At 45.7% G+C, this 25,482-nt stretch overlaps 1 protein-coding gene across 12 annotated transcripts in view; it reads left to right on the plus strand.

Annotated features, from left to right (window-relative positions):
* Window positions 1-23,001, plus strand: part of TRIP12 (thyroid hormone receptor interactor 12) — a 152,778-nt gene extending 129,777 nt beyond the window's left edge. For 11 of the 12 annotated variants that reach the window (XM_044289055.1, XM_044289054.1, XM_044289053.1 and 8 more), the window contains 8 exons: window positions 447-561; window positions 2,075-2,229; window positions 5,213-5,377; window positions 16,216-16,380; window positions 17,568-17,681; window positions 17,998-18,092; window positions 18,178-18,281; window positions 21,606-23,001. In XM_044289055.1, the coding sequence (XP_044144990.1) occupies window positions 447-561; window positions 2,075-2,229; window positions 5,213-5,377; window positions 16,216-16,380; window positions 17,568-17,681; window positions 17,998-18,092; window positions 18,178-18,281; window positions 21,606-21,802 (1,110 nt within the window). In that variant the 3' untranslated portion in view covers window positions 21,803-23,001. Of the gene's footprint in view, window positions 1-446; window positions 562-2,074; window positions 2,230-5,212; window positions 5,378-16,215; window positions 16,381-17,567; window positions 17,682-17,997; window positions 18,093-18,177; window positions 18,282-21,605 lie in introns of those variants that run through there. The other variant, XR_006388621.1, reaches the window with a different exon arrangement.
* The last annotated feature ends 2,481 nt before the right edge of the window (window positions 23,002-25,482 follow it).

Raw genomic sequence — 25,482 nt, forward strand, 5'->3', positions numbered from 1 at the left:
CTCCATGCAGTTGATTTGTACATCATGTCATATGTATTGTACAGACTTGTTAAATGGGTTGTCACAGTTCAGAACTGAACCCAGACATATCCCTGTTTTCACCCAGGCAGTCCCTATGTCAATTCCTTGCTCCTATACTCTCCTTTGCACTGCGCTGAATCGCACAGGGCAAAGGCTTTTTTGGAGATCCGTTGACATACCTTGCTATCTATAGGTAAAGCTAGGTTTAACCATCAGTGCTGGTGACCTCATCAGGGACACTGCTAGGCGGAAGCCTCCGCCTAGCATTGTTAAAAATATAAACAAACAGCCCTTGCCCTTCGCGATACAGCACAGTGCAAGGGAGAGCATCGGAGCACGAAAAGCTCTGCTTATATCCGGCGGGCTGCTTGGGTGAAAACAGGGATATGCCCTGAATTTTAATATTCATTGTGTGCACATTTTAGGTTGGAACTGGATTGGGACCCACTTTGGAGTTTTATGCACTTGTATCTCAGGAATTACAGAGAGCCGACCTTGGCCTATGGAGAGGTGAAGAATTCACGCTCACTAACCCTAAAGGTAAATATGACCTTTGTCAAAGGATTTTTTCTTTTCCAGCTCAGAACAGAAACCCTTAGTGACCAGCCTGTTTTGGGCCTCAGTGGCAACATGATTTTCATTTTTATGGTCACATTCCAAGAGCTGTAGCTTTTTTTTTCCATCGATGTGGTGGTATGAGGGCTTATTTTTTGTGGGGCAAGTTGTAATTTTTAATGGCACCATTTTTGGTTGCACATGACTTACTGATTACCTTTTTATTAAAGGTACTTTCACACTTGCGTTAGAGGATTCCGGCAGGCAGTTCCATCGCCGGACCTGCCTGCCGGATCTGTCAATCTGTAGGCAAACAAACAGCATTTGTAGACGGAGCCGGACGCAGATCCGTCTCGCAAATGTATTGCAAGAACAGATCAGTCTCTCCGTTTGTCATACGAACTAACAGATCTGTTTCTATTTATTTATTTCACATTTTTAAAGGTCTGCGCAGACCGGAATAGCGGATCCGTCAAAGTGGTAATTTTAATGTTACATCCGGCACTAATATATTTCAATGGAAATTAATGCCTGTGTTCCGGAATGTGCTGCAGTATTTTCTCCGTCCAAAACGCTGTTCAGTGACTGAACTGAAGACATCCTGATGCATACTGAACGGATTTCTCTCCATTCAGAATGCATTAGAATATAACTTTTTCCGGTATTGAGCCCCTAGGATGGAACTCGATGCCGGAAAAGACCGCTAGTGTGAAAGTACCCTAACTCTTTCTGGATGTGGGGGGTGTAAAAAAAATAATAATAATAAATTACTCAGTCTGCTCCTTCCCATTGAAATGAATGGGACAGAGGAGCTACAATTATACCTTCTTGCCACTGCAATGTCAGGCAGGTAAACACCAATACGAGCGCTGCATTCTCTTCGAGGAGCTGATTAGCTGGGTGCCAGGAGTTGGACCACTGCTGATCTGATCTTGAGGATACATCATCAATAAAGTAAAGTGGTCAACCCCATTAATAGGTGATCTTTTGATCCCTTTTATAATATAATACATTGGAATTGTTTATTCAATGTCTTATTTTGTCAGTGCTGTGCTGTTAACTGCCAGATTGGTGCTGCCTGCTACAAATACTCTGAAAGCAGGCCTGGGCCTTCATTAGGCCTTGACTGCAATACTAAGGCATTGGCGCCCCATGATCTCATTCGTGGGCTGCCGATGGGAGACAGGTCTGCTCCTTCTGTAACTGTATAAACACTTTATTCACCCATGTGAACAGATGCAACATTTCAGTCCTCTTACAGGACCATTTTCAAGGGGTTAAATAACCCAGGCCAGCACTTCTGCCACTCCAGTCATTCACAGTAAGAACCTGACTCTGTAAAAAAGGCGACAGCCCAGCCACTTGGTGAAAAAGGGGTTAAAACTTGATAGTCCGACTCATTCTTTGTGTTGCCATCTGTTTATCAGTATAGTTCATATCGTTCGGTATCTGTAGCAGAATTTCTGAATGAAGCCATTGAAAATCATTTACTTTCTAGGAACTCAAGAAGGGACCAAGTACGTTCACAACATGCAGGGCCTGTTTGCTCTTCCTTTTGGTCGGACCGCTAAACCAGCACATATCGCTAAAGTGAAAATGAAATTTCGCTTTCTTGGGAAATTAATGGCAAAAGCCATCATGGACTTCAGACTGGTGAGTGTTAGTAGTCCTTAGCCTTATGACCAAGTGAAACATCCTCATGTAATCAAAGTCTCCTGCAGTTTGTTTTCCTGCTTTTCAGAAAGAAACTTTTGCACTGTTTAATCATTAACCCTTTCAGGACCAGGCAATTTTCATTTTTGCGGTTGTTTTGTACTTCTGGTCTTCCAGGAGCCATAACCTTTTTATTTTTCCGTTGACATAGCCGTATGAGGACTTGTATTTTGCAGGACAAGTTGAACTTTCTAATGCCACCATGTAATAGAAGAAGCTGGAAAAAAAAATCCAAATGGAGTGGAGTTGTTAAAAAATGTAATTCTGCAATAGTTTTATAGGTGAAATGTTTTACAGAATTCACAATGCAGTAAATCTGCCCTGTGAAGGGTACTTTCACACTTGCGGCAATCCGGACGCAAACTGATGCATTCAGGACTTTTGGCCGGAGAGAAAACTGCAGCATGCTACTGTATTTTCTCCAGCCAAAAAAGGAAAGAGGGACTGAACTGATGCAGCCTGAACTGATTGCTCTCCATTCAGAATGCATTAGAATAAAACTGATCAGTTTTTTTCCGGTATTGAGCCCCTGTGACGGAACTCGATACCGGAAAACAAAAACGCTAGTGTGAAAGTACCCTAACTTCATTCTCCCATTTACAGCTATGGAGCTGAGTAAGGATTCATTTTTTGAGGGTCGATCTGTTGTTTTTAAAGACCTTTATAATTAATGACCAACCGTCTGGATATGAGCTTTTTGAGAAGGCACTGGCGTTTGCAGTAGTACCGCAGCCTTCTCTCAGCTCACCAAGCACATCACTGTACATTGTATAGCTGTTTTGCTTGGTATCACAGCTCAGCCTCTTTCATTTCAATGGGGCTGAGCTGCGCCTAGGCCAGGGATGCTCAACCTGCGGCCCTCCAGCTGTTGAAAAGCTACAACTCCTTTCATGCCCTTCTGTAGGCTGATAGCTGTAGGCTGTCCGGGAATTATGGGAGTTGTAGTTTTCCAACAGCTGGAGGGCCGCAGGTTGGGCATGCCTGGTCTAGGCAAAGCTGCAAGAGTGCCACAGTGCTACTGTGAGCACCAGTGCCTTCTCAAACAGCTGATAAGGTATTGGACACCTGCCAATCTGATACTGATAGGTCATCAGTTAACCACTTCACATCCGGGCCATTTACCCCATTCCAAAAGATTGTTTTATCGTGACACACAGTGGTAAATTTGAGTCAATATATTTCACCTTTATTTATAAGGTAATCAAAAATTTACCAAAAATTTAGAAAAATTCATAATTTTCTAAATTTTTATTTCTCTGCTTTTAAAAAAAGAAAGTGATATTTATTGCTTAATATTCCCCATATGTCTACTTTATGTTGGCATCATTTTGTAAATGTCATATTTATTTTTTTTTAGGACGTTAGAAGGCTTAGAATTTTAGAAGCAATTCTTAAAATGTAAGAATTTCCAAAACCCACTTTTTAAGGACCAGTTAAGGTCTGGAGTCACATTGTGGGTCTTACATAGTGTAAACACCCCCCCCCCCCCCCAATAAATGACCCCATTGTAGAAACTACACCCCTCAGGTTACTCAAAACTGATTAACACTTTTTTGCAAGATTTTCCATTTTTTGATCAATTTTTTTTCTTTAACACATGGTTAACAGCCAAACAAAACTCAATATTTATTACCCTGATTCTGTGGTTGTCAACTGATGTAAGGGCACACGGCAGGGCGCAGAAGAAAAGATGCACCAGATGGTTTTTGGAAGGCAGATTTTGCTGAACTGTTTTTTAGATGCCATGTCCCATTTGAAGTCCCCCTTATGCACCCTTACAGATTTTTTATATTTTTTTGACCGATTGTCTTAGGGTCTATTATTTTTTATTTTTATGAGGGATGAGGTGACTGGTACCATTTTCTGGGACATACGCTTTTTTGATCACTTGGAGCTTTACTTTTTGTGATGTAGGGGTGACAAAAATTGCCCTTTTTTTTTTTTGGGACACTTTTTTATTATTTTTTATGGTGTTTATCAAACAGGGTGGCTTTTTTTATTTGACACTTTGCGTACAAGACCTCTGGGGGACATTTAGCGTCACTTTTTTTTTTCCATTATTGATTTCTGTAACTGGGGCTAACATAGTAGCCCAGGTCACAGGGGAAATACAGCCCCCAGAGAGGCTGTACAGCCCCCAGAGAGGCTGTACAGCAGAATACAGTGCTGCTCAGTGCAGGGCTGTTCGAGGTCTATGGAAGACCCAACAGCTCCTGCACTCTCCTGGCCCCGGCGGTCACATAGCGCTCGTTGAGCGCTGTGTATACAGCGATCTAGAAGGCAGGGACACCTGGGAACTGTCCCTGCCTTCTCTCTGAGGTGCCCTGCTGTCACTGACAGCGGGCCCCTGACACAGCAGCTGCATGATTAGCGTGCAGCTGCCATCTCTGGACGTTCCAGAGCATCCATTCAGAGATAAACATCCACCCATAGGACGTTTATATCCTATGGGCGGATGTGAAGTGGTTAAAAATAAAAATAAAAAAAAATCTCTGAAAACTTCTTTAATAACATTTTTAGAGTGTGTACGACTTTGTGATCATGTTTTATTTATTTTGTTTAAATGGGAAAGAAGCCTTTTTATTTTAATTTTTTTCTTTCCCCACCCTTTTGGCCTTCACCATACAGGCTAAATAGGCCTATTATAGGAGCTGTAACAGCATGGGTTCCTTCAGACAGACCCATGCTATTACAGAAAATGAACGGCTTACCCAATCTCGGCGTTATCCCTAATCAGACATTACTTCAGGGTGTCTGCTGTTTAAAACAGCAGTAACCCGGCAGTTATGGAGCTAGCCAAGCGAGTGTCATTTTTAAACCCTGCTGATGGAGTTAAATATAAATGTACAGTATTATATAGAATGGTTTTATTTTGATCGGAATAGTATGACAAAATATCTAACTGCTTCGTTTATTTCCTTAGGTGGATATTCCTCTTGGACTCCCATTCTACAAGTGGATGTTAAGACAGGAATCCTCCTTGGCCTCACATGATTTGTCCAATATTGACCCTGTGGTGGCAAAATCTGTTTATCATCTAGAAGAAATTGTGAGGCAGAAAAGGAGACTGGAACAGGATAAGGCACTGGTAACTTTTTATGAGAGCCATTCAAGTAATGATGTAATATACGTGTAGTCACATCAAATGATGATGTAATATACGTGTAGTCACATCAAGTACATCTGTGTGGATTAGAAGAGGTACTCAAGATTAAAGGGGTTGACCACAATCTATTATTGGTTGCATAAGTGCTGGTAACAGCACAGGTATGCAGCTAGCATTAAAGAGCTTGTCTCCCTTCAGCAAATGGCATTTATCATGTAGAGGAAGTTAATACAAGGCACTTACTAATGTATTATTGTCCATTTTGCCTCCTTTGCTGGCTTGATTCATTTTTCCATCAAATTATACACATTATACAATTATATACTGGTCATGCTTGCAGAATACAGGAAAAGGCACCGGCCTTTCTGGTGGCCGGGAGTGCACATAGTCCAGCACTTTTTTCCTGTAGTGTGCAAGCAAGACCGCCGCTGCTGTGTTGCAGGGTGATTATAAGCTTGGAAATGAGGAGTGCATAATGTGATGGAAAAATGAATCAATCTAGCAAAGGAAGCAACATGAACAACCACAATACATTAGTAAGTGCCTTGTATTAACTTTTTCTACATGGTAAATACAATTTTCTGAAGTTAGACAACCTCCTTAAGCATTATCAAACTATTGGCACCGATGTCTGATAGTGTAATATAAATAATTCTTGTGTACATGCAGGTCCACTCACCTGCTTGCCAGCTCTATGCTTGGAAAATGACTGCTAGTGGAGGGTTCTGTCCATAAGCAGTTACCATTTGATTAAGGCCTCTTTCACACGACCGTATGGCTTTTTCAGTGTTTTGCGGTCCGTTTTAAACTGATCCGTTCCGTTTTTTGTTTCCGTTCCGTTTTTCCGCATGGCATATACAGTATACAGTAATTTCCTAGAAAAAATTGGGCTGGGCATAACATTTTCAATAGATGGGTCTGCAAAAAACTGAACGGATACGGAAGACATACGGATGCATTTCTGTATGTGTTCCGTTTTTTTGCAGATCCATTGACTTGAATGGAGCCACGGAACGTGATTTGCGGGCAATAATAGGACATGTTCTATCTTTAAACGGAACGGAAATACGGAATGCACACGGAGTACATTCCGGTTTTTTTGCGGAACCATTGAAATGAATGGTTCTGTATACGGACCGCAAAAAACGGCCCGCAAAACGGAAAAAAAAAAAACGGTCGTGTGAAAGAGGCCTTTATACTGTGGATGAACTGCGCATGCGCTAGTGTAACTGAATAAAAGCTGCCAATGGCTTGAACCCTCCATCAGCAGACATTCAGTGAGCAGCGCCGGCAAACAGGTGATCAGAACTGCTTGTAAGTATGAATTATTTATAATAAATCATTAGACTTCAATAGTTTATTAATGCTTATTACTAGCTGCATGCATGCACCGTTTCCAGCACAATGTGCAACAATGGATAGCGGCCAACCCCTTTAAGATTGACTTCCTTTTAAAGGATATGTACACCTTCGGAAGCAATTTTTTCAATTGGCCTTTATTGAAAATATTGAACCTTTCTTTCACAAAAGGTTAACAGTTTTTCTAGCTGTGTGACTGGTACTTTCACTTTTTGCTTGACATCTAATAACCCTCATCTCTAATGGTTACTAAGAGGTCATAAACACTTATTTAAGCCCCAGTCTTATCAGTAAGACAAGAATGGAGCTATAATTAGTGTTTATAATGTCAGAGAGCAGAGATAAAGAGCCCATCTGCTCCTGGTCTGACAGAAAATCTGCTACTAGAGCATCTCTGCTCTGTAAAGAAAAAAGAATGCCATATTTTTAATAAAGACCAATTGAAAAAAAAAAATTTTGCTCAAAATGAGTACAAAGCAATAATAAAAATAAAATAAAAATAAATTGCCCCAAAGGTGTACATGGCTTTTAACCACCTCAGCTCCCCTAGCTTAAACACCCTTAATGACCATACCACTTTTTACAATTCTGCACTACACTACTTTCACCGTTTATTGCTCGGTCATACAACTTACCACCCAAATGAATTTTACCTCCTTTTCTTCTCACTAATAGAGCTTTCATTTGGTGGTATTTCATTGCTGCTGACATTTTTACTTTAAAAAAAAAAACGACATCTATATATAAATTTTTCTCTAAATTCATTGTTCTTCATGTCTTTGATAAAAAAAAAATATTTGGGTAAAAAAAAAAAATGGTTTGGGTAAAAGTTATAGCGTTTACAAACTATGGTACAAAAATGTGAATTTCCGCTTTTTGAAGCAGCTCTGACTTTCTGAGCACCTGTCATGTTTCCTGAGGTTCTACAATGCCCAGACAGTTAAAAAAGGAGATTTTTGTATAACTTACCAGTTAAATCTCTTTCTCGCTCTTCCTTGGGGGACACAGACCTTGGGTATAGCTCAGCTCCCTAGGAGGCGTGACACTAAGTAAAACTGTTAAGCCCCTCCTCCATCAGCTATACCCTCAGCCTGGAGATAGAGGCTACCAGTTGCGTGTCCAAGTAGTGAAAGGATAACAACCAATAACGGAAACAACCAGCCAGCAACCCAACGGGGCGCCAGACCATAACCCTGTAACCAAACACAGAAGGGTGGGTGCTGTGTCCCCCAAGGAAGAGCGAGAAAGAGATTTAACTGGTAAGTTATACAAAAATCTCCTTTTCTCGCCCATTTTCCTTGGGGGACACAGACCTTGGGACGTTCAAGAGCAGTCCAAGAAGGGAGGGACCACAAACCCAAGGCGGACCACCACCAGAGCATCAGGAAACCGCTGCCTGCAAAACCAGGCGGCCCAAAGCAGCATCCGCTGATGCATGCGTATGCACCCTATAGAACTTTGTGAAAGTGTGCAGAGAGGACCAAGTGGCTGCTTTGCACAACTGTTCAGCCGAGGCCCGATGCCTCTGCGCCCAGGAAGCTCCGACTGCTCTGGTGGAATGAGCAGTGACGCCGAAAGGCGGAGGTCTGCCCTTGGCTCGATAAGCCTCAGACACCGCCAGTTTAATGAAACGGGCAATAGCCACCTTGGAGACCGCCAACCCTCTGCGCGAACCCTCCGGAACCACAAACAGGGAGTCCGTGCGCCGAAAGGACCCGGTGACCTCCAAGTAAATCCTCAACGCCCTGACCACATCCAGACGGTGCAGTTCCCGTTCTCTGGGGTGGGAAGGAGAGGGACAGAGCGACGGAAGGACGATGTCCTCATTGATGTGAAAGGCGGAGACCACCTTTGGCAGGAAAGTCGGGACAGGCCGAAGCACAACCTTATCCTGGTGGAAGATCAGGAAAGGTTCGGAGCAAGAAAGAGCCGCTAACTCCGACACCCGTCGGAGAGACGTGACGGCCACAAGAAAGATGACCTTGCAGGACAGAAGGCGAAGGGAGACCTCCCGTAAAGGCTCGAAGGGGGCTGATTGGAGCGCCGAGAGCACCACATTCAGGTCCCAGGAAGGAACTGGAGGGCGGTACGGCGGAACAGAGTGAGCCACCCCTTGTAAGAAGGTCTTAATTGGCCCTAGAGGGGCCAGGGGACGCTGGAGAAGAATAGACAGCGCCGAAATCTGACCCTTCAGAGAACTGAGGCACAGCCCCAGGTCCAGACCCTACTGGAGGAAGGACAGGATTGTGGGAAGAGAAAACCGGAGAGGTGGGATGCTCCGGGACTCACAGAACCCCAGATAGGACCTCCAAACCCGATAGTAGATCCTAGAGGATACGGGCTTACGAGCCCGGATCATGGTGCGGACTACGTCCGCGGAGAAACCCCGTCGCGTTAAGACGGCGGTCTCAATAGCCACGCCGTCAAACGTAGCGAGCCTAAATGCTCGTGGAAGATCGGTCCCTGAGAGAGAAGGTCTTCCCTGGAGGGCAGTGGCCACGGTGCGTCTGCCAACAGCAACATTAGGTCGGCGTACCAAGACCGGCGGGGCCAATCCGGGGCGATTAGAATCGCGGGGACGCCCTCTGCCGCGATCCTCCGAAGAACCCGTGGCAGGAGGGGAAAAGGAGGAAAGACGTACAGAAGGGAGAATTCGCGCCACGGAAGGACGAGCGCGTCGGCGCCGTATGCCTTCGGGTCCCGTGCCCTGACCAGGTATAGGGGGACCTTGTGGTTGAATTTGGAGGCAATGAGGTCCACGTCGGGGCGACCCCAGCGAAGACAAAGGGCTTCGAACACCTCTGGGTGCAGGGACCATTCTCCCGGGTCGATGGTGGACCGGCTGAGGAAATCCGCCGCCCAGTTGTCCACCCCCGGGATGTAAATCGCAGATAAGGCCGGCACGTGCGTCTCCGCCCAGAGGAGAATGAGGGTCACCTCTTGCATCGCTGCAGCGCTGCGAGTGCCTCCCTGATGGTTTATGTATGCCACAGCCGTGGCATTGTCCGATTGGATCCGAACAGGGTGGCCCCTCAGCAGATGGGTCCAGTGTCTGAGGGACAGAAGAATCGCCCTCAGTTCCAGAATATTGATTGGAAGTCTGGACTCCGATAGAGACCAAACGCCCTGGACGGACCGGGGAGGGAAAAACCCCCCCCCCCCCCCACCCCCGTAAGCTGGCATCTGTGGTAATCACCAGCCAGTTCAGTGGAAGGAAGGACTTCCCCCTTAGAGGGATATGCAACCACCAGCCGAGGGAAGCCCGAGCCAGGGGAGGCAGAAGAAAGGTCCTGTCCAGACTCCTCGGTGATTTGTCCCAGGCCGACAGAATTGCCCTCTGAAAGGTGCGGGATCGGAATTGTGCGAACGGCACCGCTTCGAAACAGGCAACCATCTTTCCTAACAACCGCATGCTGGATCTGAGGGAAGGGCGGTGATGACGGAGGAGACTGCGAACCGACCCGCGAAGGGCCAGACGCTTGTCCGACGGAAGGCGGACCTCCGCCAACTCTGTATCCAGGAGCATCCCCAGGAAGATCAGCCGTCTGGAGGGGGTAAGGGAAGATTTGGGGTGGTTGATAATCCAACCGAACCGCGTCAGGGTCTCCAGAGTGAGTTCCACACTGCGGGATGTCTGAGAGAAGGAGGGTGCCTTGACCAGGATGTCGTCCAAGTATGGGAGAAGAAAAACACTTCTTGAACGTAGAAGGGCCAAGACAGGGGCCAGGACCTTGGTGAACACTCGAGGAGCCGTCGCCAGACCAAAGGGAAGGGCGACGAATTGGAAGTGATCGTCCCCCACCGCGAAGCGCAGGAAGCGGTGATGACATGGAGCAACCGGAACGTGGAGGTATGCATCCTGAATGTCGATTGAGGCCATGAAATCCCCTCTTTCCAGGGAGGCCACTGCGGACCTGAGAGACTCCATCCGGAATCTCTGCAGTCGGAGAAAACGGTTCAGGCGTTTTAGGTCCAAGATCGGACGCACTGAGCCTTCCTTCTTGGGAACCACAAAGAGGTTCGAGTAGAACCCCCTGAACCTTTCCGTCGGAGGCACGGGGGCGACGACACCCTTGTCCATTAGAGAGTGAATGGCCGCGAAGAAGGCGGCCACTCGTACGGGATCTCGCGGAGGACGGGATCGGAAGAAACGGTCCGGCGGAATGGACGCAAATTCGATTTTGTATCCGCAAGATACAATCTCGAGCGCCCATGCGTCTGAGATGTGGGCCCGCCATACGTTCCTGAATAGGAGAAGGCGGCCCCCCACCCGGGTGGGTGGGGGCGCACCTTCAGGCAGAGGGCTGCTGGCCTGTGGGAGCCCGTGCAGGCTGGGACTTGCGCCAGGTAGGTTGCGTCCGAAAAAACGGCTTCTTGCGTCTATCCTGGGCTGGGCCAGAGGAAGAAGAACTGGCCGCGGGTCTAGACCCGGTGGGCTTGCGAAAGACCGAAAACGGGACGAACCAGCGCGACCACGGGGGGCGCCCATTGGCCTGGACTGGGGGAGGTGAGTACTCTTCCCACCCGTGGCCTCTGATATAAGTTCGTCCAGACGGGTTCCGAACAGGCGGGAACCCGTGAATGGTAGGCCGGCCAAAGAGCGTTTGGAAGCGGCGTCCGCCGCCCAAACCTTCAGCCAGAGTTCCCTCCTGACAGAAACTGCCAGGGCAGAGGAACGGGCAATGAGGGCACCCGCATCAAGGGAGGCCTCACAGACGAATTTTCCGGCCTGAACAATTAGTTGGGCTAAGGAACGGAGGTCCTGAACAGGGACGTCCGACCCTAACTCCCGTTCCAGTTGCAAACCCCATTCAGAGACCGCTTTGCCAACCCAGGCGGAGGCAAAGACCGGTCTAAGGGCCGAACCAGAGGCAGTAAATATGGCCTTGGAGAGGGATTCCGTACGACGGTCCTCAACAGACTGGAGGGAAGATCCGTCCTGTACAGGAATAGTAGTGCTTTTGGACAGGCGAGCCACGGGAGGATCAACCTTAGGCGGGGATGTCCACGTGGTCACAGAATCCGCTGGAAAGGGATAACAAATGTCCAGCTTTTTGGGTGTAATAAAGCGGACGTTAGGCCGAGTCCAAGCCTTGGATACCACAGAAGAAAAATCAGCGTGTATGGGAAAAACCTTGGAGGCCTGTTTGGGGCGGAGAAAGGACACGCCGGCCTGTTCAGAGCTGGGGGGGTCATCGTGTAGCTGAAAGGTATCACGGATGCTAGTGACAAGATGCCCCACCGCGGACGCCAATTTGGATGGAAGCTCTGAGTCCATGTCCACGTCCGAATCCGCCAGTTCTCCCTCAGAAAGCGTATCCCTCTGAGAGGATAGACTTGACTGAGCTCGCACGCATGGCGGAGAGAGCGAAGCATCTGGAGAAGATGTGCGCTCAACCCTTGAACGTTTCTGAGTATGCCGGGCCCTGGAAGATTCGCTGGGAGGCAGGGAACCAGTGGGGGCGGCAGAAACGGTAGTCCCAGCGGGTGCGACAGGGATTGTGGCAGCCTGCGGGAGAGGCGGTCTATCCACGAGACGGCCCACTACGTGTGTAAGGCTTTCCACCGCCTGAGACAGAGACCTAGCCCAGTCAGGGGGTTCAGAGGCACCGGGGGGCGCAGCGGGAAGTGGGCCCTGCACCGGGGCCTGACATGCAAGGCAATGCGGCTCAGATTGCCCACGCGGAAAAAGTTCCTTACAGGCGGTACAGGCATGGTACCAGGGTTTGGGGGCACCTGTGGGATCTGACATGCTGAAGTGTGGTTGTACTCTAATATAGAGACCACAAAGGGTTATAGCAGCTATGACCAGGAGGGTTAGGAGAGGGTTAACTGTCCTACCAGTGCCTCAGAAGAACGTCAGGAGATGGCCCAGATCAGCAGCAGCAGAGAAGCAGTGAACAGCAGTGAGCAGCAGAGAGCAGCAGAGAGAGCGCCCACAGAAGCCGAGCGATGTACACAGGAGGTTAGAGTCCCCCACCGTGTCCCAGCTTCCTGTCAGGAGTGAGGAAGCGCGGGAAACCTCAGCAGAAAGCGCGGGGAACAAGCTCCGCCCCCTCCAGCGCTTGAAATGTCTCCTGTGAAGGAGAACGTAGCTCCGCCCCCAAAATGACGCGCGCGTAAGCCCCGCCCCCTGCCGGGACCGCTAAGCCCCGCCCCCCGTTCTCGGCGGGAAGGGGGAGAGAGAGAAGAGAAAAATGGAGTCAGCCCCGAATGAGGGGGAGGGGAGAAAGATAGCAGCGTGGGGGGGAACGGCGTGGGGGTGCTGAGGATGCTGCTGTGCTGCATTGTCCTGCAGATGAGCGCTCAGAATGAGCGACCACGGGTGCCCCCCTTACCCAGAGGGGTAGATGCTGCAGATAGGGACGGGGTATGGGCTGGAATAGCCATCTCACCGTCCGACGTCTTCACCCTCAGTCCTTTCCAGCAGGGTCGCCCCTTCAGCCACTGGCACCGCAGTGGCAGGAAGCTGGAAGAGGGGCTTGGCGTGCGGGCGACCCCCTAGCTGGCGGGATGTAGGGGAGCCATTGCTGCCCAGATCCTCCTATTGCTTCTGTGGGGGAGGCAGCAGTGCAGATAAGTTTGCACTGGCGCAGCTCAACCCCGGGAGAGCAGAGAGGTCAAATGAGTCTCTGGTATCCCTAGGAAAAAATAAAATAACAAAATTAGAAGAAAAAGTAAAAATAACAAGGAGAAAACAGCCCTGCAGTAGCAGGGAGTGTCTTGCCTCCTTGGACACTAAGCTAAAACTGGTAGCCTCTATCTCCAGGCTGAGGGTATAGCTGATGGAGGAGGGGCTTAACAGTTTTACTTAGTGTCACGCCTCCTAGGGAGCTGAGCTATACCCAAGGTCTGTGTCCCCCAAGGAAAATGGGCGAGAAAAAAAAAACACAAATAACCCCATTTCGGAAAGTAGACACCCTAAGGTATTTGCTGATGGGCATAGTGAGTTCATAGAACTTTTTATTTTTTGTCGCAAGTTAGCGGAAATAATTTATTTATTTTTTTTTTTCTTACAAAGTCTCATATTCTACTAACTTGTGACAAAAAAATAAAAACTTCCATGAACTCACTTTGCCCATCATGAAATACCTTGGGGTGTCTTCTTTCCAAAATGGGGTCACTTGTGGGGTAGTTATACTGCCCTGGCATTTTAGGGGCCCTAATGTGTGAGAAGTAGTTTGAAATCAAAATGTGTAAAAAAAAATGCACAGTGAAATCCTAAAGGTGCTCTTTGGAATGTGGGCCCCTTTGCCCATCTAGGCTGCATAAAAGTGTCACATGTGGTATCGCCTTACTCAGGAGAAGTTGGGCAATGTGTTTTGGGGTGTCATTTTACATATACCCATGCTGGGTGAGATAAATATCTCGGTCAAATGCCAACTTTGTATAAAGAAATTGGAAAAGTTGTCTTTTGCCGAGATATTTCTCTCACCCAGCATGGGTGACCCAGCAGATGATCTCTTCCTGAAATTTGAGGAAGGATCCTGTTCTCCCAGCCTTACTGTAGAGAACAAAACTATTATATACAGCCAATTAAATCAAATATACAGACACCTTCTTATACCAGCGTCTGGTGCGTCGGGAAACTAAATAAGGAGCCAAAATCTGGTCATTGAAGTCCACCCCTCCCATGAGCGAATTATAGTCGTGGACACAGATGGGCTTTTCAATGACACTGGTTGCTCGTTCTATTTGTATTGTCGTGTCTGCGTGAATAGAGGAGAGCATGTAAACGTCACGCTTGTCTCTCCATTTCACCGCAAGCAGTTCTTGGTTACACAGGGCAGCCCTCTCCCCCCTTGCAAGACGGGTGGTAACGAGCCGTTGGGGGAAGCCCCGGCGACTGGGTCGCGTGGTGCCACAGCAGCCAATCTGTTCTAGGAACAAATGCCTGAAGAGGGGCACACTTGTGTAGAAATTGTCCACATAAAGATGGTACCCCTTGCCGAATAAGGGTGACACCAAGTCCCAGACTGTCTTCCCACTGCTCCCCAGGTAGTCAGGGCAACCGACCGGCTCCAGGGTCTGATCTTTACCCTCATAGATCCGAAATTTGTGGGTATAGCCTGTGACCCTTTCACAGAGCTTATACAATTTGACCCCATACCTTGCTTGGGATGTATTGTTTGAAGTCAAGGCGCCCGGTAAAATGTATAAGGGACTCGTCTAAGCAGATGTTTTGCTCAGGGGTATACAAATCTGCAAATTTGGTGTTGAAGTGGTCTATGAGGGGCCGAATTTTGTGGAGCCGGTCAAAAGCAGGGTGGCCTCTGGGACGAGAGGTGCTATTGTCACTAAAGTGCAGGAAACGCAGGATGGTCTCCCTGTGTGTGAAAGATAAGGACTGTGGAAAACTTGTATACTGATCAGCCACCAGGTGGCATATGTGCACATGAAATGAAGTGAAGTGTAGCTAGGGGTTTCCAAAATTATTAAAATAAGTTCCCAATTTTGTGTCAGTAGTTTTGCTATATATGTATAGTTTTATGTGAATGGGGCAATTGCGGCTATGGTTTCAGTTGGCATGGGCATGTTTATTTTAGTTTTTTTATATATATTTTTTTTTTCTGGCACATTTATCCTCCTAGTAGTTATTAAAAAACCTCTGGGGGACTCTGACACTTCTTCTTTTTTTATTTCTTGTAATTTGCACTTTCTTCACTGTAACTACTGCATCCCAGAAACCGGGGGGGAAGGAGGCAGCAGGAATATCCCTCTGTGGGGGCCATTATACACAGAACTGATCCGGGTCTTCTGAGCCTGCAGCCCTCCTGTGTCAGAGACACCTATTAGAGGCTTAAAAATAATAATAATTAGGCTAGCACTCATTGAGCACATGTACAGAAGAAAGGGGAAGGCAGAAGCAATAATAAACAGTCTTCTCCTCAGGGACCCAACCTGCTAGACTGCAGGAGCTTTAATCCTGCACCATCCAATAAAGCCAAGCACCATACATGTATGGGGCTTGGTTGCTGTGGTGTTAAGCAGAATCAGAAAAACATGGTGGCTTCCAAACAGCAGCACACCTGTCCATAGGTGGTGTCTAAGGTCCCTTTCACACGAGCGAGTTTTCCACGCGGGTGCAATGCGTGACGTGAACGCATAGCATCCGCACTGAATCCTGACCCATTAATTTCAATGGGTCTGTGTACATGAGCGTCGTTTTTCACGCATCAGTTCTGCGTTGCGTGAAAATCGCAGCATGTTCTATATTCTGATAATGCTCCGTGCCTCTGCAGTCTGCATCGGGTTTTGGCACTCTTTCACGGAGCGGATGCCACGCACGGCATCCGCTCGTGTGAAACAGCCCTTATACTGCAGCTCAGCTCAATGAGTGAATTGGACTGCTGCAATGCTACACACAAGCAGATTTTTAGACAAAAGCAGACATGTTTTTCTAACAGTGAACAACCCCACGGTTTACAGTACATGTTTTGATCATGTCATCTTCCTTCTAGACCAAAGAGAGTCTGCAATTTGCACTTGAAAGTTTGAATATGAATGGCTGCTCCATAGAAGATCTGGGACTGGACTTTACATTACCAGGCTTTCCCAATATTGAGTTGAAGAAGGGAGGGAAGGATGTGCCTGTCACTATTCATAATCTGGACGAATATGTAGGGGTAAGTGAACAGACTGAGGTAATATGGCCTTCAAAGCTGAAGTGTAGTATGTAGATGTGGAATGATTGGAGTATATTGTGTTCTTCAGAGCCGTGTGCATATTGTACTTACTCGCATTAGTCCCTGTGAACCTCGCTGACGTTGACACTCACTTTTCCACTCCTCATGAGTCAGTTTCATGAGATGCCAGGCAGTCTTGCGGTTAGGGTTGTCACTATACCAAAAATTTTATTTGATTGTGATACTCGATACCATGTGAAAGAAAAATAACACACAAAAAAAAAGCCGTGTGCAATCAACATTTATCGGAACGTCCGGTACATAATAGAACAGTCCTATCCTATTTTTTGTGGGTTGACAAGGTGACAAAAAAATGGTGAATCGTGTGCTTTTCATTCTATTCTATTAGGGTGAATAGGATCTTACACTCTCCCTGCTGTCCTGTGCATAGTACACACAGCAGCAGGAAGGTTACCATGGCAGCCAGGGCTTCAGTAGTGTCCTGGCTGCCATGGAAACCGATTGGAGCCCTGCAATTTCACAGTTGGGGCTCTGATCGAGAGCTGCCACCAATAAAAATACTGGGGCCACTGTGCCACGAATGTAAATAGTTAACCCCTAAATGCAAATGCAAAACTACAACTCCCAGCATGCCCGCACAGCCAAAGACTGTCCAGGCATGCTGGGTGTTGTAGTTTTGCAACAGCTGGAGGCACACTGGTTGGGAAACACTGCACTACAGCATCCCACTCCATACATTTGCATTTAGGGGTTAGTTATTTTCATTGGTGGTGCAGTGGCAGCTTCAGAGCACCCTCCCCTTAATGTTTTAATTGGTGGCAGTGGCGGCTGTGTCACAGTGGGGAGAGAGGGACTCCCTCCTTCCATGTAAAGTAGACAGAGCTGTAGTGATGGCTGACAAACGCCCTACATCTACAAGTTTTTACCCTTGCAAAGTTAAAGGGAGCAATGAAACTGTGAAACTATTTTGTGTAGAATGCTTCCCAGGTAGCAGTGCTCTGGGGCTAGATGTGATTGAAACGTAGCACAGTGTGAAGCGGGTTTCTCACATTTAGCAGTGGGGGACACTGCTTTGTATAGTACACTGGCAGGCAATTACGGCCGGAGCTGACATACAAGGCATATGGTAACTTGAAGATTACATGCAGCTTTCTGTTTCTTTGCAGCTTGTTATTTATTGGGCATTGAATGAAGGCGTCTCCAGGCAGTTTGACTCTTTTAGAGATGGCTTCGAATCTGTCTTCCCTCTTAACCACCTGCAGTATTTTTACCCAGAGGAGGTTTGTAATTTTGATTTATTCTGTATATACTACTGCATATGGTAATAGGTTCATTTGATGACCTTTTTAGTAATTTGATGTTTTATAGTGTTAGCTCCCAGAGAGATTACAATGACTGATTTCAAATCTCTGGCTTTCAATCTGCAGTCCATGACGATTGCTATGTCACATGAGGATGTGTATTTTGCTCTTATTTTATTACAACACATTATATTACACCTTGGTTGAGTAGTCTCATCTGCTTCTAGGAGTTTTCAGTGATCATTGCTTTATTTTTTAATTCCAAATATCATTGATTGTTGCTATCTCTCAATAGTTGGATCAACTTCTTTGTGGAAGTAAGGCTGATCCTTGGGATGTTAAGACGTTGATGGAGTGCTGTAGGCCTGACCATGGATATACACATGATAGGTCAGTAGAAAACTTTTTTCTCTGTCTGTGTGTTGTACTTAACCATCATAACCTTACTGTAATATGTCCTCCTATTCTCTTGCAGTCGCGCTGTGAAATTTCTCTTTGAAATCCTCAGTAGTTTGGACCATGAGCAGCAAAGACTTTTCCTCCAGTTTGTCACGGGGAGCCCAAGACTGCCGGTTGGAGGTAAGACCTACACCTCTATGCAAGACATTACACCCATTAAACTAACAAATAATAAAGGAAAATGTAGTTTTAGCGGTCCATGGAGGAAAGTAATGGCTGATGGCTTGTTGGTCATATGTTAAATATTAATCCTTTTAGGACCTGAAATTGCACATGCTTTTTGTTTTAGTACCTTTGCACAATAGAAAATGTGTTTATGTAGAGCAAAAAAATATTTTTGTGTAGCCACATTTTAAAATGCTTAAAGGGGTTGTTCATTGTAAAGATGATAATGACCTTTCCTCAGGATAGGTCACCAAAATCAGATCGGTAGGTGTCTGACTCCCGGCATCCCTGCTGATCTGAGGAAGTGGTACAAGCGCTGCTTCCGCTTCAAAATGACCTGTGCGCACTTGACTAGGACAAGCAGTTGTAATTACACTGTTGCGCCTCTACAGGCGAGATGACACCTGATTTTGAAGTGGAAGCAGTGATTGTATAAGCACCACCACCTTTTAAAACGGCTGATCATCCGTTTCTTCAGACTGCACAGCCCCTTTAACCTCTTTACCATTTCATCAAGGTAGCTGTATGATTAGATTTTTGTTGAAGTTTTTTATTGATACTATTTTGGGCCAAATATCGTTTAATTCAGTGTTTCCTAACCAGTGTGCCTCCAGCTGTTGCAAAACTACAACTCCCAGCATGCCTGGACAGCCTTTGGCTGTCCAGGCATGCTGGGAGTTGTAGTTTTGCAACAGCTGGAGGCACACTGGTTGGGAAACACTGGTTTAATTCATTTTAAGACCCAGAATTTTGTCTTTTGATTTTCTATATTCCATGTGTTAAAAAGGTCTCCAACTGTGGGGATGCCTGCTGTATGTTGTATCTGTTGAAAAACTCATTCTCTCCTGCTCTGTGGCTCCTTTTGGCCCTGTAAAGTTCCATACAGATGAGTTCACGTGCGTGCCACTGCAGCAAATAACAGGCTTCAGCTGTGACATGTCCATCAGTGGCATCTTATTGCCGGGTAACAAGCCTCTTGGGGACTTGGTCAGTGAGGCCAATCATTGGCTGCAGATGCGCATGTGTCCCAATCTGTTTGGAAGTTTACAGGACAGGGAATGTAATCGGGCGAGTGAGTTTTTTTTAGCAGGTACAACACACTTCAGATGAACAATCCCTTTTAAAAATAACAAGTAACATTTTATTCTACATGTTACGATTGCAGCAGTACCAAGTATGTTTGTTTGTTTTTTTTTTGTTAGTTTTTTTTCCAAAGGTAAAGGAGTAAAAAAAAAAAAGTAAAATATTTTGTTTAACTTTATTATATAAAGTCTCATTAAAATTCATACTTTTATTTTTTTGTGCCCCTAGAGAATTTGAACCAGGGATTGTTTGATCACATCTATAATGCTTTGAAATACGTGGTGTTTCAAAGTATTGTTTGGTTTGCCATAGGCATCTACATACTAGGACATACAGTTTGCATGTCAGTGTAACTCTGACAGGCAGACTATTAGGCCAACTGCAGACGTTGCTGATTTATGCTCGTTTTTTTTCTCTTGCGGAAAAACAGCAGCATAACACAGTAGCAGCAAAGTGTACATCTCAGTTCTTTAAGTACTTTTGTGCGGATTTCACGCTTTTCTGTGAGATCTGTGGCAAAACCACATCATATGCACACCAAAACCCACAAGTAACACATGCAGTTTTTCTGTACGGAAATTCATGGATATTGTTGTAGAATTTCTGTCAGACAGCCAACACCTGTGTGCAGGTGGCCTAAGGCCAATTACATTTGGTTGCTTACAGTAAACCATTGACAGTTGTTAGGTCCCTGGTTGCTGTTGACCGAGGATCTGACAAAGGGAGCCACATCCTTCTGTAAAACATCTTAATCTAATTTAATTGGTCCTCAGAATAGGTCATCAGTATCACATGTGGGGGGGGGGGGGGGTTCAGAGTCCCAGCACCTCTCCGAATCAGCATGGGGGGGGGGGTCAGAGTCCCAGCAGCTCCCGGCAGCTTTCCACGTACATCGTATAGCGGCTGTGCTTGGTAATCTCTTCATTGATGCTGAGCTGCAACTAGGCCATGTGACCGATATACGGTGATGTGACATGGTTCAGAAAGAGGCCCCGATGATTACGACACTCTGGTGTCTTCTAACAGCTGATCAGTGGTGGCCCCAGGTGTCTGACCCCCTTCGATCTTATATTGAGGACCTATCCAGAGGGTAGGTCATTAATATAATTTACCAGATAACCCCTTTAAAACCATCCGGCAGGCCTTTCTGGCAGAAAAACAACCTGCCAGTTCATCATATCCGGAATACGACAGCCTACTGGATGGTTTTAATGCTAGTGTGAAACTAGCCCAGCAGACTGTGTATCAGAATTCACCATGATTTATAAGGCTTTAAGAAGAATGCACTATATAAGACAGCTCACCAGAACACTATATGGCTTTCATTACGGTCTGTCACCGACTCTTCAATAATAAAATTACCAGTAATGGCCCTCAGTACATGAGATACACATTCTAAATGGAATGTCATTTGGGTGCTCAGGAAAATTATTTTTTATTCATATGCAAACTGGACTGTAAGTGACCAGCTCGGCGGGCTTTTGCATTTTAAAGTGCCCAAGCCGACCTCTTTTCCCCTATGTCTGCTCCTCCCAAGCCTTCCTCCCCTGACATCACAGCTCTCCAGATCTCTCATAGGCACCCTCTGCTGCGCGTTCGGCACCTGCGCACTACATTTCCGTTTGTGGGCTATTGCCCCAGGGATATGTTCTGTGTGGGCGCTGTGACCTGTGCTCTTAAAGATCAATAGAAGCAAAGGAGCTTACTCCTAGAATTTGGCTGTGAGTGGAAGTGCAGCGGTGAGATTTGGAGAGGCATCAGGGGCAAGGGGAGGAAGTCTGGGGAGGAGCAGACATTGGGCAAAAGAGGCAGGCTTGGGCACTTTGGAATGCAAAGCCCGCCCAGCTGAGCACTTGGCAGCCGAGCTGCATATTAAAGTTCTCTTTTCTGTTTATTTACTGAACACCGAAATGAGATACAAGTATGTTGAGACTGCTTATACCATGTACTGATAGCCTTGGCTGGTCGTTTTAATAGTGAAAAGTTGGTGACTGGCTTTCTTTAAGAGGTTAAGCTTAATGCATGTGTTATTTCACTAGAGTGACACTAGTGGTTGCACATACAAGTGGCTGCATTTCTTTCTTTGTAAGAAAGCATCTGACTGGTCTGGTCCTTATTCTCCAGTGTGCATTATTCCAGAAGTCAAGATTACACTTGTATGTGTGTATTGTTTCAGTATTTGTCTCTTTACTATAGGCTTCCGGAGCTTGAACCCTCCACTCACCATAGTCCGCAAGACTTTTGAATCCACCGAAAACCCAGATGATTTCTTGCCATCCGTTATGACCTGCGTCAACTACCTTAAACTGCCAGACTATTCTAGCATTGAGATTATGCGTGAGAAACTGTTAATTGCTGCACGCGAAGGACAACAGTCATTCCACCTTTCCTGATCCGATGGGGCTTACCACGGACCTTGCTTAAGATAACAAATCATGATTATTTTCTAAACGTGTCACCAGAGTCAAGGCGACAATCTCCGCCTTATTGTAGAGGAAAAAAACAATGCAGATTACTACAAACACACACAATAAAAAGTGACCTGTTAGTCCCATTAAACAGTCCCCTGGACGTCTCAAACTGATCAGGCTTGAAAGATACGCAAGTTTGTTTAGAAAGTTATTTTTTCTTTTGCTTAAATTATCCTTTTGAAGAGTGAAGTTTTTAAATTGCTTTGCCGTGTGACTACAAAAGAGGAGGGATATTAAAGAAAAGCAGTCTTTAAGGAAGAAAAAGGATGTTTTTGAAGCTGGAAAAAAATAAATATTGCTGTGCAGTTTAAAAATCCCAGTCTGTGTGTATCCATCAAGCTATTAATGAGTCAGCTCCCTCCACCGCTTGTTCCCATCTGAAAGCAGATTCTGCATACAGATACATGGAATCGCAAAGCCTTTTCTTTGACAAATCTAGTTATGTAGTTGAGTGTATTTTTCTCACTTGACGCAGCCTCCCCAATTACCTGTTATGTGCAATTGAGTTCCTTGCAAGTGCAGACTTGATGGCAGGCAGCCTCATTGTTAGTTTTTTTGGGAAGAAGCAGCCCTGCCTCTGAACATGGTAACATCTGTCAGTGATATTCCTCCAAGTCCCAGAAACGTGTGGGGGTGAGGAGAGGAAGCAGAGATCCGATGGTTTGTTCTGGCCTTTTTTCCAGGATACTTTAAAACTGTTTACACAGTATATAAAGAACTGAGTGGTGTTTTTTTTTTTTTTTTGTTTCTTTTTGATTTGTTAAAAATGTAAAATTAAAAAAAAATTAAAAATAAAACAAAAAAAAAACTTGGCTGGCTTGTATTTATCCAAATACAGCCATAGCATTTCAATTTAATGTATATTTTAAAAAATATAAAAAAAATACAGTTTAATGCCCTGTTTAATTTTCTTTCTTCAGATTATTATTATTATTATATTTTTTTTAAGTTTTTTTTTCTGGGTCTAGTTTGGGAGGGAGGGTTGGAAATGTTTTGACAATGAAAGCAAATGTTCTCAATGTCCTGTTCTATGTGCTGATTTCTCAGATCTGCAATAATCTACTTCATCAGGTTCATGTTTTTACCTGAATATAAATAAAACTGAGAAAAAGTTTGCTTCACGTTTTTGTTTTATTTTCTTTTGTTCCATTCTCATTATTTCGCAACACCTCCTTGTGTGTGTGTATTCTTTTTCCAGTGACAGTTCAGCTATTAAAGGAGTTGTACAAGTTATATAAAATTCAGGCAACCCCTTGTAAATGGCCTAAAATAAAAAAAAATTATGGATACTCGCCCATGTTCTCTGCTTTTTTTTTTTTTTTCTTTTCTTGCGCTGAGCTTTAGTCCTCACCGCTACTCTTTGTTTCCCTGGTTGCAGCAGTCACGTTCTGTGCACACGGGTCACTGCTGCAGCCAAATCCTGGCATCAGCTGAGATGTCCCATGTACGGCTGAGATCAGTGACTGGCTGCAGAGGTGACCTGTACGCATGGAACATCACCGCTGCAGGACCGGAGTGGAGCACTCGAAATACAGGGTAGAAAATGGGCGAGTATCCATTCATTTGTTTGAGGCATTCACATGAGTTTTTATGTAACCCCTTTAAGCTGGCGCAAAATTCTCCACTGGTATGATGTGTGTTCAGAGATTAGATAGATAATGAATCTATCCCAACCAGACTCCACTTTCTGTTTCTTCTTGCTACGGACATGCATTCGGTCACTGTTCCTGCCAGTAGTTGACTGCAGTGTCACATAACTGTTGAGAGAGAGCAGTGTGGTAGTGGCCAGTGTGAAAACTGCAGTATTTTATTTCTTAAAAAACATGTTTAACATAAAAGTGATTTACACACCTGACAACACATTCCCTTTAAATTCATGGGAGAAAATTGTCTTACATTGCCGTATTGTTAGCACTATACTACAATTGAAGGTGCATTCAAATTAAAACAGTCATGCAACTCCCAGCCTTGTGGTTCTATTATAATACACTGGAATTACTGCATGTATTTAAAGGGCATCTGTCAGCAGATTTGTACCTATGACACCGGCTGACCTGTTACATGTGCACTTGGCAGCTCAAGGCATCTGTGTTGGTCCCATGTTAATATGTGCCCGGATTGCTGAGAAAAATTATTTTAATATATGCAAATGAGCCTATAGGAGCAATGGGGGCGTTGTCCTTACACCAGGAGTCTCAGCTCTCTCTGCACTTTGACGGGGCCAGGCACTGTAAATATCATCACGCCTTGCACGGTAGTTGCAGAAAAAGCAGAGCCTGTAAATGTAAAATCTACGCCCCATTGCTTCTAGAGGCTCATTGGCATATATTGAAACATAATTTTTCTCAGCAATGCGGCACATATGAACATGGGACCAACACAGATGCCTTCAGCTGCCAAGTGCACATGTTACCGGTCAGCCAGTTTCATAGGTGCAAATCTGCTGTCAGATGGCCTTTAAAGAGGAGAAAAAAACCTTCTGGGGAAAACCATATTAAAATATCACACTGACTGTGGTTTTGTGCAACAAAAAATGCATGTGATCTGGCAGTAACTTACTGTCGCGTTAAAGCTGCACAAAAAGTGCGTATTTGCAACAACCAGTAGACTAAAAAAAAAATGTGCACTTGTTACAAATAAGTCACAGATGCATCCAAGTTACGTTGACCTCTATGCTGTAAAGGTTGCTTGCAATCTGCAACTACAAATCCAGCAGGTTAATATTTTTCGTGGCTGCGGTGTAGTTCTCATCATTGTACAGTGTTACAGCACTCAAACATTCCTTTGTGATGTAGAGTTGTAGACCTTATGTATGAGACTGCACAAATCAGATGCTAAATATTCTCTGTGATCCTTGGCCATAGATGCATTAAAGGCTATGTATACCTTTTGGGGGCAATTTTTTTTTTTTTTTTTTTTTAAATTGGTCTTTATTACAAATATGGAATACTTTTTTCTGTACATCGCTGAGATGCTCTAATAGAAGTATCAGAATTTTCTGTCTTTTCAGTTCTTATCTTATGGATTAGAATGTGGCTTAAAGGGGTTGGCCACTCTGCATGTGTTTTCTACTACTGTGTGGGAGGCAGGAAAAAAGTACTTTTCCTAATATATGTCTTTAGTAGATCTGCCTGTTTTTTCTACAGTCTGATGACACACCCCCTGAGCCCCGCTCTGCCGTGCAGCCAGTTCGTCCATGGCTGCACGCGACATGGAGGAGCTTTGTCCATGCCTGCAGAGTAAATGCGCATGCGCTGCTTTTCCTTATCGTCGCAGCACATGCCCAGTCTGCCACTGGCGCCCCAGCCTCACGTAACCCTAACCCCCCCATCCGTCACTTCTACTGTGTCCAAGGTCGGTGCCTGGAGCTGACACATTACCGGTAGGGATGTCCTGATACCAGTATCGGGACCGATACTGGACATTTTCAGAGTACTTGTACTCGTGCAAATGTCCCCGATAACTGCTGGCCGCTTGCGGCGGCGCTCTCAGCAGTTCGGCATGGGGGAAGGAATTCTGTGACTCGCATTCCCGACAACCGACCGCTGAGAGAACGCTGTAATCTGTGCAATTAACCCCTCAGGTGCCACACCTGAGGGGTT

Source organism: Bufo gargarizans, chromosome 4 (assembly GCF_014858855.1).
Source record: "Bufo gargarizans isolate SCDJY-AF-19 chromosome 4, ASM1485885v1, whole genome shotgun sequence".
In the NCBI taxonomy this organism is placed as follows: Eukaryota; Metazoa; Chordata; class Amphibia; order Anura; family Bufonidae; genus Bufo; species Bufo gargarizans.